Source organism: Parasteatoda tepidariorum, chromosome 10 (genome assembly GCF_982258835.1).
Source record: "Parasteatoda tepidariorum strain Cologne lab strain chromosome 10, Ptep-v5.0, whole genome shotgun sequence".
Taxonomy (NCBI): Eukaryota; Metazoa; Arthropoda; class Arachnida; order Araneae; family Theridiidae; genus Parasteatoda; species Parasteatoda tepidariorum.
Window position 1 is genome coordinate 35,467,280 of NC_141764.1, and position 13,350 is coordinate 35,480,629.

Consider the following 13,350-nt stretch of genomic DNA (forward strand, 5'->3'; position numbering starts at 1 on the left):
TAATTTACTTTTTGTAATTTTGATTTATTTTTGCATCCATGTATTTTTACATAGATTTTTCTAATGCTTTTGTATATTTTTAATATAAAATTTTAAATTGATATTTGTATTAAATTTTTATAGCCAATTAAATTTTTTGATTTATTGCTTCTATTCATCAAATATTGGGGTTGTTATGCATTTGAATACAGTAAAAGTGTGTTACATGCATATATTAAGCAAATTAAACAAACATTGTGAAATCTTATGCTATATTCTAATTTTTTGATAAAACTATTTTTTTAATGTTTAGCCAATTATTGATTATATTGAGTATTTAGGTCAACTTTCTTAAAATGTCAAATAAATTTTAAACTCAATAATAAATCTAAAATGATTTGTTTTAGAATTCTACGTTATGTTTTTCTAGGTAATCAGTACAAATATCTTGTTTCCTTCATAATTTTTAACATTCTAACCAAAACCTCTAGATATGTTTATTAAATTTTTGTATTTTTTTTTTTTACAATTTCAATAAATTAAATTCTGAATATCTGGGGGACGTACTTCTAAATAAGGTTTCCTGTTACTTGCAATTTTTATGGTCTAAAAAATACTTTTTCAATATTACGTTTAAGACCTTACATGTTAACTAAAATTTATCGGCTCTTTAACTGGGGCCTCCAAATTCATCTGTGCCCGGGGCCCCCAAATCTGTAAGTCGGTCCCTGTTTGAATAAGGTTATTTCGAAATAAGGCGTGGTTAGAATATTTTGGAATGTAATTCGTATTGGTTTTGATTTTCGATTTCATTTAAGAAAAGAAATTTGTTAGAATGTAATATTATAGAAGTGTTATTTAAATGGTTGTTGGTTACACTTTCGATTTAGGATTATGAATTTCAGTTTTTATTATTTGTAATTTTGTTTTGAATGCGTTTTATTGCATTTATTGTTGTTCTAAGAGTGAATTGAGGTTGTGTCTGTTATTTGAGTATTTGTTTTGTAATTGAAATAATAAGTTCAAAATGGATGCGGCAAAAAAGGCTTTGTTAGAAAGAACAATTAAAGCTAGGGCTGTTTCAAGATCGTTAGTAACGAAGCAAATTAAAAAACTTGAAGCAGAAATAGATAATAGTTCCGATAAAATAATTGTTAACGAAACATTTTTACAATTAGTTGCTAAATTTGAAGAGATGTGTAAATTTGATAAGGAAGTTCAGGATTTAATTGATATTGATAAGTTAGAAGAAGAAATTGAAAGTCGCGAAGATTATCGTGATAAATTTGTGTTGTGGAAATCTCGCGCTGAGCGTTATTTAGCTGCAAACCCGAATACGGCTCCTCAAAATCTGGCGGAAACTCAACCATTAACTACTACTACAATCAGGCCCGGACTGGCCAGTAGGCAGACCGGGCAAATGCCCGGTGGGCCGGTCTGACCTGAGGGCCGGTTGGGCTGAACCAGCAGCGCAAATTGTTTTTTTATACATTGCATGAATTTCAAGTAATATTGCGCAAATAATAATAATATTAAATAACATATATATGATATATGTAGTAATAATATTGTTTTAATGTACAGGGTGATTCAGAGCATGCGTGCCACCCATTTTCTTCGAGAATGGAGCAAATAATCGATTTGAAATAAAAAATCTAACAACTACATCGACCCCAAGGAATTCAATAGTGATATTGTTAATTCCCGGAAGTACCCTGCCTGAATCACCCTGTATTTTATAGCTTAATATTAAATTGGTTCCTGGAGATACTGTTGACACATGATAGAATCAAATAAATAAATAAATGTCCGACTGGGAGTCTTCAGTGCTGTATAAGATTCTCTTTCTTTATTATTTCCAGTATTGCACAAACGCGAACTTTTATTTTATCCAGTAGAATTTTCTACAATGTGTGACTCTTCACTAAACTTTTAATCTAATGTATTATTTGTTTTTATGTGTTTTTTAAATTCCATTTGGTAAGTACCTATCTTTAATTTTTCTTTCTATATTGTATAGGTATTAAGTTCCAGGGGTTTCCTAAGGATCGGTATCGACTCCCAACCGGTCGAAGGACTTTTAAAGGGGGTCTATAAGGACGAAGGGGTTATGGGGGCCTATAGTCGAATTTCTCATCATCATCATCATCATAGTTGGCTAGACATCCCAATGTGAGCCAATGCCTTCCTCAGAAGATTTCTCCGCGACGACTTCAGATTATTCAATAGCATATCTATTTGAATACACTATACACTTCATTGTCTTCTAGCAAAAATAGTAGTAAAGTTGATATTTGTTTGTATACAAATTGACTAATACGCATTCATGCAATATTTTTTCATATTTTGATTGGAAAATTAAAGAATTTTTATGAAACAGCTATTCTTAATAGGCTCTTAATCTTATAAACTGCTAAAGATAAATGTCTGTCATTTTCAAACTCAGATTCAACTACAAAGCCGTTATATGTCACATTGATTACAAGTTTAGAAACAATACAACAAAATTCAAATTTCAAGCCAGATATCCGTGCAAAGGCAAAAATATTTTTAAAAATCATTTTGCAAATATGAAACAGTAATCACCACTAAAATATTCTCAAGAATATTTGAATTAACTACGCCGCTCTCCCAATATTTGCAAACCTCTGGTTTAGACATCTTAAAAGCTTTTGATTCAGCGTGTTCAGAACTAAAAAAAAAAATAGTGAGAGATTTTGAAAGTGTACAAAAAGTTACAGATGATTTTATTATTCGCGTAAATAAGGAATTTGAAGAAACTGAAATAGAAATTCAAACAAAGTTTCCACAAAAAGAGTGAAGAAAAGAAAATTGATGCCGGTTGAGATAGCGTCGAATGAAACAGTTTTTGATGATGAAACCACTGCATTTAAGATAAACGTCCATAACATTATTTTCAGCACAGTTGTAGCGCCAATGGAACGCCGGTTTCCCGCAAATGGAAAATTGTACGCTGATTTTTCCGATCTAGATCCGAAACATTTTCCTGAAATACGTCTTAACAAGCTTCAATCTGGCGAACTAAATGAGTTAAGCAAACTCTTGCTAAAATTTGACGAAACAGCTATAGGTGAAAATTTGAGGATTGAACTAAGAAATTTAGCTTTACAGTGGGAAAAACTGAAAAATTCAGACCTAGAAGATTATAAAATAATCAGAGATGATCATTCAAATGAAGATAATAACGACTTTACTTTGGAAACAGAAGAAGAAGTAAGTCTAAAATGTGAAACACGCAGTGCGTGCAAAAATTGTGTTATTTGTTGCTACAAGATATTACTGAGATACAATTTATTGACCAATTCTTGCAATTTAATTGGTCCAGCATTAAAATTTTTACTAACATTGTCAATAAGTCAGGTGGCTTGGGAAAGATCATTCTCCACATTAAAAGTAATTAAAAATCGAATGAGGAGTACTTTATCTTCGGATAATTTGAATGCTCTCATGGTAATGGCAATAGAAAAAGAATCTATTAATGAAATTAGACAGCGACGACATAATCGATAAAGTGGCAGAAAACAGTGAGCTTCTTCAAAAGTCATTAAATTAAATTTTAATTTAATGACTTTTGAAGAAGCATTAAATCTGTTTTTAAAAAAATTTTTAGACAAATCATTCATGTATGTGTAGTATAATAAATATTTTTATTTACTCTTCATCTTTCACCTTCTTTTTGATTTTATCAACCTATGTTTCCTCATAAGAACCATGTATTTTAAACTGAAATATATTCTATAAAGGATTATTAAGCAATTTCAATCTTCTTTCTTACTTCGATAAATTAACTTACGTTCATGAGAATTTATAAGTAAAAAATGCCTAAAAATGATACATTAGGAGCCGCGTACGCTTCGCGCACACGGTGTTTATCTGAAATAGAGGGCCGATATCTCCAAAATGCCCGGGCCGATTTTAGATCCCAGTCCGGGCCTGACTACAATCCCTCAAACTAGCCCGGTTTTAATAAACCAACCCCGTTTGCCCAAGCTTACTTTGGAATCATTTTCGGGTAAGAATATTGGTAGTTTTCCTAGTTTTTGGGCTAGATTTAAATCTGCAGTGCATGAGAATTCGAGTTTAAATGATATAGATAAATTTTCATATTTAAAATCGGTTGTTACAGATGATGCGGAATTAGCAATACAAGGTTTAACATTAACTTCAGAAAATTATGTAAAGGCGGTTGAAATTTTGGAAAAAAGATTCGGACGCAAAGAACTTATAACTGATTATCACATGAATTGTTTATTAAATCTGACCCCTGTCCGGAACTCGTTTGATGTTATTTCATTGCGTAAATTGTATGATCAGTTAGAAGTCAACATTCGAGGATTAGAATCCCTTGGAATCTCACCCGATTCTTATAGTTGTCTTTTGTTTCCGATAATTATGAAGGTTATCCCTTCTAGTTTAGCTTTAGAGTATAATCGAAAATTTGAAAAAGGGGATTCTAAGATCACTAATTTAACTCAATATCTCAGACAGGAAATAGAAAGTAGAGAAAGAACTACTGCATTGTTAAAGAATTGAGTCACAAATAAAAGGTTCGCCTTCATTTTCTAATAAATATTTCGATACGGCGCCACGCAGATACGCGAATATGAAACCTAAGTATCATTCGGAATTTCATCCCCCCTCTAATCATAACAGGCAGGCTGGGAGAGTATCGTCTACTGAATTAATGACATCTGCGGTTTTTAATTGTTTATTTTGTTCGGAAAAGAACCACTCTTCTGATTGTTGCGAGAATATAAATGTTCAACAAAAAAGAGACAAATTAATTAAGGAAAGGAGATGTTTTTTATGCTGTAATATTTCTTGCAATGAAAAAGGTGTAAGAAAAATAATTGTTCGTTTGGTCAAGGGCGTCATGCACGTGCGATTTGTTTTAAATTAAAGAATTGTAAAAAACAAAATTTATGTTTAGATTCGAAAGAAAAGGGAGTTGATGTTAAAACTACCTGTTCAAATTCTGTGGTAAATAATAATAAAGGTGGGGTTTTGCTGCAATGCGTGAAGGCAGAGATTATTGGTTGCTCTTCGTCAGTTAAAATACTTTGTTTATTTGATAATGGAAGTGAAAAAACATTTATTAAGAAAAACTTGTCTCGTAGTTAAGGGTGTTAGGCTCAGAAAGGTTAAAAATATATTCATTCGGATCTAAAGTGCCTAAAAAACAAACTTGTCGTAAGGTAGAAATTAAGTTGAGGAATTTGTTGAATGGAGATGAGGCGATGATTGAGGCAGTGGAAATCGAAGAAATTTCTAGAGCTAATATTACCCTTCCAAATCCGGATACATGGAAGGAAATGGAGTCAATGGGAATTAGATTGACATTTAGTAATGATGAATTGTTTGAAAATTGTGAAATTTCATTGTTAATTGGTCAGGATTTTTATTGGTCTTTAAAAAAACAAATTAAAAGATTGGATTCCTCACTGGTTGCTATTGATACCAGTCTTGGTTGGTCTCTTCAGGGTAAATGTGATGAGCAGAGTGTTTGTACGTCTGTAAATTTGGTTATTAATGAAAATGAATTAATTTCGGCTGAATTAAGGAAATTTTGGGAGTTAGAAAATTTAGGAATATTTGACAAGGATTCGGTGAATTTAGGTAATAGAGATGAAGAGGTGCTTAGTGAGTTTGATAATTCAGTTAGTTTTGTAGATGGTAGATACCGTGTAAGCTTGCATTGGAGACCAGGAATGAGAGAAGTGTTGAAAAATAATGAAAATATTGCTCGTAAGCGTTTTGAAAGGTTATGTTGTAGGTTTGGGATGGATCCAGAGTTGCATTGTGAATATAGGGATGTAATCGATGGTTACATTAAGGAAGGTATAGTTGAGCATACTTCATGTGATTCTTTGAGGGATAGTGCGGGATTTTTTCTGCCCCATCATGCAGTGATACGCAATGACAAATCTACCAGTAGACTGCGTATTGTATTCGATGGATCTAGCCATGAAGATGGGTATGCCTCGTTAAATCAAAGCTTATTTACTGGTCCAAACTTACATCCTGATATTCTGGAACTTCTTCTACGTTTTCGGAAAAATCCTATAGCGTTTACAGCTCATGTAAAATCTGCATTTCTTCAAATTGAACTTGATATTCCTGATAGAAACTTTACTCGTTTTTACTGGGCAGATAGCTTGAATGGTAATCCCTACATTTTGAATTTTACCAGAGTTCTATTTGGCCTTAGGCCTAGTCCATACCTTCTTGCAGCGACTTTGAAACATCATTTTAGAAAATACAAGGAACAGTTTCCAGAGACATTTGAGTTATTAAATAGCTCGATTTACGTCGATGATCTAATTTTGGGACAAAATAATATTGAAGACGCTTTAAGTACTTCCAAGGAGTGCCTTCAAATATTTAGTGATGCGGGTATGTTGTTACACAAATGGACCACTAATTCGGAAAATCTTGCTTTGTTATGGAAACAAGAAAGTATTGAAACACAGCACTCTAAAAATACGTTGGCTGATTCCAAACCTTCAATTAAAGTTTTGGGACTATCGTGGGATGCCGAAAATGATCTAATATATTTTGATCCGAAGGACCTTTTAAAATTTCTGTCTCGTAAAATAGAATCAAAAAGATCAATTTTGCGTGTAGTCGGACGAATCTTCGATCCTCTCGGTATACTAGGTCCATTCGTCATTAGATTGAAATGCCTTCTGCAGGAACTTTGGTCTGCAGGTCTTGATTGGGACTCGGATCTTCCCCCTGAGCTACACCGCAAGTGGCAGAAGTGGAGTAGTGAGGCGGGGGATTTGACTTATATTAAGATACCACGTTATTATTTGGGTGAACCGAAAAAAAAATAATGAATTTGGAAATGCATTGCTTTTCCGATGCAAGCAAAATAGCTTATGGAACAGTTCTTTATTTGCGCTTTGTTACTTCAGGTAATAGCATAGAAACTAGTTTTATTTGTTCGAAAAGTCGTGTAGCACCATTGAAATCGCTAACACTGCCACGATTAGAGTTGACAGCAGCCCTACTATCAGTCAGGTTAGCCAAACAAGTATCGTCTTGTCTTAAATTTGAAAGCAATGTATATTTTTGGACTGACTCACTTATTTCGTATTATTGGATACGTGGTTATTCTACAACCTTTAAACCATATGTCAAAAATCGCGTTGAAGAAATTCAGACACTTTCTAATCCAAATCAATGGGGGCATTGTCCAGGAAGGGACAACCCAGCTGACATTATTTCACGAGGTACATCCGCTACCAAACTATTGCATAGTGAATTGTGGTGGAATGGGCCAGCATGGCTCTAACAACCACCAGATCAATGGCCAAACCTCCAACCCAATTTTGATTTAGACTTAAGTTCAAAAGAACTGGAACATCGCTCCAATGTCCATGTGGCTATTACCAAGCAGAGAGAACCATTTGTCGACATAAATCGATTCAGCAGTTTAAAAAGACTTTTAAGGGTAACTGCTTGGGTGTTACGATTTGTGAACAATGCTCGAAATATTAATAAATCTACAAACTCGTGTCTCACGGCGGATGAGATACAAAATGCAGAACAATTTTGGATAAAAAGTATTCAAAACGAATTTTATCCAGAGGAGATATCGACTTTAAAGGACAATAAGCAACTTCGAAATAATTCTGAAATAAAAACTTTAGTGCCATAATTAGATGAGGACAATATATTGCGAATTACCAGTCGATTAAATGAAGCAGATTTGTACTTGGGTGAAAAGCATCCAATAATTCTTCCTCGGCGTAGTAAATTTGCCGAGTTGCTTGTGATTAGGGAACATGAACGTATTGCTCATTGTGGTGTATCGGCAACTTTGACTCAAATTCGAAAAAAATTATTGGATACCTAAATGTCGTCAGCTAGCAAAATCAATCATTCGGCTTTGTCTCATTTGTAAAAAATATAATGCCAAACCAGCTGACCAATTAAGTGGACAGCTGCCTCAGGACAGAATTTCTCAATCTCCCCCTTTCCAAATTGTGGGAATCGACTTTACAGGAGTAATACTCGTAAAGGACAGACAAGACTTTCATAAGTCTTACGTCGCACTGTTTACGTGTGCAGTCACGCGTGCTGTTCACTTAGAACTTGTATCAGATATGTCAACTAAGTGTTTTCTCCTTGCATTCCGGAGATTCCTCTCCCGTAGAGGAAACTGCAAGATTATTTATTCGGACAATGCGCGTACGTTTAAGGCTGCTCAGAAGGAGTTAGCGTATTTCACCAATATTTTGAAGGACAGTGAATTTCGACACTTCATCGCAGACAAGGGTATCTACTGGAAATTCATTGTTGAACGTGCCCCTTGGTGGGGTGGATTCTATGAACGACTAGTTAAAACCATAAAGGAACCCTTGAGAAAAATACTAGGCAAGGCTCTACTAACATTCGAAGAACTTTCGACCGTACTCACAGAGATCGAATTAATTGTTAATAATCGACCTCTAACGTATGTCGAAAATAGTCCAGGAGAGCCTGAACCTCTCACTCCCGCTCATTTCCTCGAATTAGGATATGGACAATCAAAATATCCCCTCCATTTCATAGAACTATTAGATTCTACTACTGCAAGGGATTCCTACAGTAAAAGAAAAACTTACCAATCTCTCCTTGTTAAACAGTTATAGAAACGATGGAAAGAACAATATTTACTTCAATTAAAAACTAATAACCAATTTAAAACTTCATCTATTCATAAAAATTTAAAGGTTAATGATATTGTTCTTATTGAAGAAAATGTTAAATCAAAATTGTTGTGGGAATTGGGGATCATTCAGGAAATATTTTTAGGTAGAGACAATTATGTCAGATCTTGCTTGGTTAAAACTTCTAAAGGCAGTTTTAAAAAACCTATACAGCTTCTTTATCCTTTAGAAATTGATTAATAAATTTTACTAATTTTGTTTCTATTTTGCAGATAAGAGTAACTTAAATAATTCACTTCTTATTTAACCAGTTTGAAAGCCTTAAGTATGTATACATGTTTAAAAATATTTTGCTCTTTGTAATTTAGTAGAATTTTTCTTATATATTCAATTTGCATCGTAATATATGTTTATTGTATCTGTAATAATTTTTTGTAATTGTTTGTGAATAGTCTCATTGTGATAACAGTTTTAGCTATATCTTTGTTCTTGATAAGTATTATTGTAAATGCTTAAATGTTATTAATTAGGTGAACATTCTGTTCACCGGTGGGGTGTGTGCCGAATTAATTTGCACAAGGCGCTTTGGCGCACATTCCAATGTAAAAGGAGCGAAGTAAGCAGCTACCGGCTGCCTCCCTAAGTTGTTTTTAATACAGATGTAGTCGTGATTGTCATGTAAAAGGATTGCCTGCGGTCTTCCGCAGCTTGTGTGAACTTACCTCCGTTATGTAAATAAATGTTATTATTATTATAGTTCATCGTAGTTCAATTCGTCGTAATCGTGCACAACAGTAATTAGGAGTAACTTCAAATTTAATTTTAAAAAATTGAAATGTTAAAAAAAAAAAACTATGAATTCTTTTTATATATTGTGATAAAAAATATCTCATGTCGATAAAACAAAACAATTCTTTTTTAACCTCTTCCCGGTATTTCTGAAAATTAAAACGAAATAATAAAAATAATTAATAATAATAAAAAAATACAAATAAAAACTTCTATGATTTGGCGATTATTGGCGAAGAAATTAGGAAAATAAATTAACAGAAATTCTGCTTGCGACACTCAGGTATCGGAATTTTATCGAAAGGATGCTTGCATGTTTTTAGCACAACTGTCACCTTTTAACCGCTCCTGTTACCCTCTTATTATTTTTACGTCAAGAAATTATTTTCAATTATTTACGTCAAGAAAGCCAGTTGGAATCTTTTAATAGATAATCAAGAACACCATTGCGATTAATTCTGCTTTATAATTCAAGTAGACAAGTAAGATTACATGCTTTTAAAATACTGTATTAATATTTATTTAACATTATTTTCTTTGTTTTTATTTGTGCTTTTTTCAAGGTTGCCATTTGGTGAAATTTAAAGTAACAAATTTTTAGGGGCTATCTGGGGTTAAATGGCAAGCCGCTTTGAATCCGAAAGATTTAACCGATTTAACAAAGATTTATTGTTTTCGATAATCGTCTTAATGTACGTCATATTCACCTCACTATTTTCCATTTACGTCATTTAAGTGATTTTAATTTGAGGTAAAAAAACTGTTTTGTTATATTTCGTGTTTTTATGCATTATCTACTACATCATTAGAATTTGTTTTACTTTAAAATTCAAGTAAACAGGTAGCTTTTAAAAATGTTATATTTTTGACTTGTGCAAAGTTATTCCACTTTGTGTTTATTTGTGATATTTTCCAAGGTCGACCACCTGGTGGAGTTGTAAATAATAAATCTTTAGGGGTTATCTAGGGTTATATGTCAAAAATTTAACCGATTTTACAATGATTTATTATTTTCGAGAATTGTCTAAACTTACGTCACTATTTTCAATTTACGTCATTATAATGATTTAAATTTACGCCAGAAGAAAAGTTTTGCAAACACACTCAAGAACTTCCTTGACTATTAAAAGAGCATAATTGGAGAAATCTTGTAAATTCATATGATATTTTGTTGAGTCATTCGATACTTCTTGTAATTAACTGTTGTACCGTTACCCTTCAAACTTTGGCAAGGCTGTGATTTATTAATTGAATTTTGGTAACGGTTACCCAGGTTCAAAAATAGACACTTGACTAATGAAGTACATGAAACTTTTAACAATAAAAAGTAAATTTTATTATAACTATAAATTAACAACCAACACAATCCCGATCATTTCCAGATGCCTTCATGTGCACTCAAAATTTCAATTTATACACTTTTAAATTTCCAAATGGTTATTCTCAAGATAAAACTTTTCGATAAAAAGCACCTTTAAATTTCATATGCATAACATTAAATTAATTCACACTAAAAGAGACATTTACGAAATAAAAATACTAGCTCATTCTAAATTTACAAAAACATTTAAACTTTAAGTCCTTGTATTCCTACAGCAGATAATTAAAATTAAATATCCAAGGCTCATCTTAAAATAGGTATCTTAACATCGGATAGAAATAATTTAAAATACGGAATAAAATGCTCTTCTAAAAAGTTACTAAAAAGGTAAGAAATTAGAGTTTATAAATACAAAGGAACTTGCAGATCACCTTCTGGAACGCCCACCGGGCCTGCAGGTAGACTTGTGGACTAGGAGAACCTCGACCTTCCGACCACCATTCAGCTCTTTAGAAACACTTGATTTTCTGCCGAGGAACGCTCACTTCTTGTCAACCGTCTTGAATCTAGCGACACTCCATCTATCATATCCAGTCAACTATTCTGAGGCTTCAGATCAACTTTCTTCCAGGAAACAGCTCATCCGATCAATGTGGCGTAATTAGTCGCGGTATCCAGGGACTCTTTCCAAATATCAACCTTTCAGCATTTCCGCCTGGATCAACTCATTCCGAGATTCCAGCTAAATCTACACTCATTCTCGATGATACCGGCTCAGAACATACTTCTAACAGCCATGATAGATCCTGTCAGCGGTGATGTTTCAACTCAACATTCCATCGGGCACGATCCGCACTCCCGTCGTACTACTTCTTCAGGCACTCCCGTCTTACTACTTTTTCAGCTACTCTTCACGCCTCTTATACTTTTCTCAGCAAGGCGGAATAATTCATACTGACCTTTTTACTCGCTCAAAAGTCATCCCGCATCCAGTGGACGTCAGAACAAAAAAAAAATCCATAAGAAAAACCAGCTACAAGCCCACTAATACGCCATAAAAGTGATAATCCAATCCTCCTTAAATGTTAATACAATTTATATCCACAATCTACCCCAAAAATCCCATTTTCAAAGGATAAATAAAAATTTCTCATGAAATATCATAATTTTGATTGCATTTAAATTTTATCATAGTGGTGCCATCTATTGAAAAATAACCCTTCTTTAAAAAGTATTGATACAAAAAAAAACTCCAATAAATTCCTATTTATTACAATACCATCGCCTCACCAAATAAAATTAAAAGATACTTTTAATTTTTTGAAACATTAACAAGAACCAAGAAAACTAGATTACTGGTATCAAACAAAATCTGTCCTTCCTTTTTCCTTAGGCTGTTCAAGAAACAATTCCTACTTAAAGTTCAAAATCTCTAAAAGCACCACGCGGCTTTAAACCTACTTTTAGATTTTTATCACTAAAATCAAATCTGCCCCTAACAATGTGCACCTTGCAAGGAAACAGAAAAGAGGAATCAACTTCAAATTTGAGCTGAAGAAGCTTAAATTATACATAATTTAGAAAACATTACTAATCTGCTCTATTATTAGCAATACATTTTAGAGTGGCCCACTAAGGATCAGGAAATGACCGTATAGCAACGAAATCAATTTTCAACTTTCAAATTTTAAACATCTAAACACTCATAATCTACATTTTCAAAATAACATTTAAAAAAAAGTGGGACGAACCCAGTTTTTACAGATTACATATATCATTACAATTGCCAGTGGAGACCTACACTTCACACTTATGTACATAAAAGGACCGTGGTCCACCTGAAAAAAAAAACAGTCTCCACCGACCTATTACATTCCGGCTCATGTAACCAAAATATACACCGCCAGATATAAACTCCTCCTCCATATTTGGAGAACATTTGACATTCCACCCCAAAACATTTATAACCCAATTTAAAACAAGAAAAATTTAGTTAAACCCCCCTCTTGCAAAAATTAATTTCTTACGACCCGTCCATTTACTCGTGGTCTAAAGTCATAACGAGGTTGCGGAAAAGGCACGAATTTACCTGTCTCATACAGTAGATTTCCTGGAGCAGGCGTCTCTACTCTTTCCCTATTTACCCTGCCACTGATTTGGTCTCCGAACCCACTATCTCTGGATCGCAAAATTTCCAACCTTTGCTCCGCCTTTGCCACATTCTCCACATGAACAACCCTAGTATAGCCAAAATTTTTTGTATGTTGGATTTTCAAAGTGACCGGAGATATGACTTCAATCACCCTGAAAGGGCCCTCATTAAATTTAGCAAATTTCTTGCACTGGTTTTTCTTTAACACAGGACTGAACCAGTATACCTCATCACCTACTTGGAAATTATATTGCTTGATGTTTTTGTCTCTACGAGCCTTTCTATTTTCCGCAGAATTTTCTAGATTTTCCCTCGCTGATGCATAAGTACTATGCAATTTACCAAGTAAATCTTTGGCAAAGTCCTCAGCACCCGCATAAGAGAAAGGTTTATGATTCCTGAGAAATTCCAGAGGTAAAGTTAATTCCCTA

At 33.5% G+C, this 13,350-nt stretch overlaps 3 protein-coding genes across 3 annotated transcripts; all 3 read left to right on the plus strand.

Annotated features, from left to right (window-relative positions):
- Nucleotides 1-3,900: 3,900 nt before the first annotated feature.
- Nucleotides 3,901-4,533, plus strand: LOC139427300 (uncharacterized). The gene has a single exon (XM_071188476.1). It carries the CDS (start codon nt 3,901-3,903, stop codon nt 4,531-4,533), a length of 633 nt encoding a protein of 210 aa, XP_071044577.1.
- Nucleotides 4,534-5,237: 704 nt separating this feature from the next.
- Nucleotides 5,238-6,836, plus strand: LOC147802505 (uncharacterized). Its single transcript, XM_087152740.1, has one exon. The coding sequence runs from the start codon at nt 5,238-5,240 to the stop codon at nt 6,834-6,836; it is 1,599 nt and encodes a 532-aa protein (XP_087008866.1).
- Nucleotides 6,837-8,111: 1,275 nt separating this feature from the next.
- Nucleotides 8,112-8,639, plus strand: LOC147802506 (uncharacterized). The gene has a single exon (XM_087152741.1). It carries the CDS (start codon nt 8,112-8,114, stop codon nt 8,637-8,639), a length of 528 nt encoding a protein of 175 aa, XP_087008867.1.
- The last annotated feature ends 4,711 nt before the right edge of the window (nt 8,640-13,350 follow it).

Coding starts and splice junctions, on each gene's coding strand:
- LOC139427300 (XM_071188476.1), top strand. CDS start 3,901: ATGCCCGGGCCGATTTTAGATCCCAGTCCGGGCCTGACTACAATCCCT.
- LOC147802505 (XM_087152740.1), top strand. CDS start 5,238: ATGATTGAGGCAGTGGAAATCGAAGAAATTTCTAGAGCTAATATTACC.
- LOC147802506 (XM_087152741.1), top strand. CDS start 8,112: ATGTCAACTAAGTGTTTTCTCCTTGCATTCCGGAGATTCCTCTCCCGT.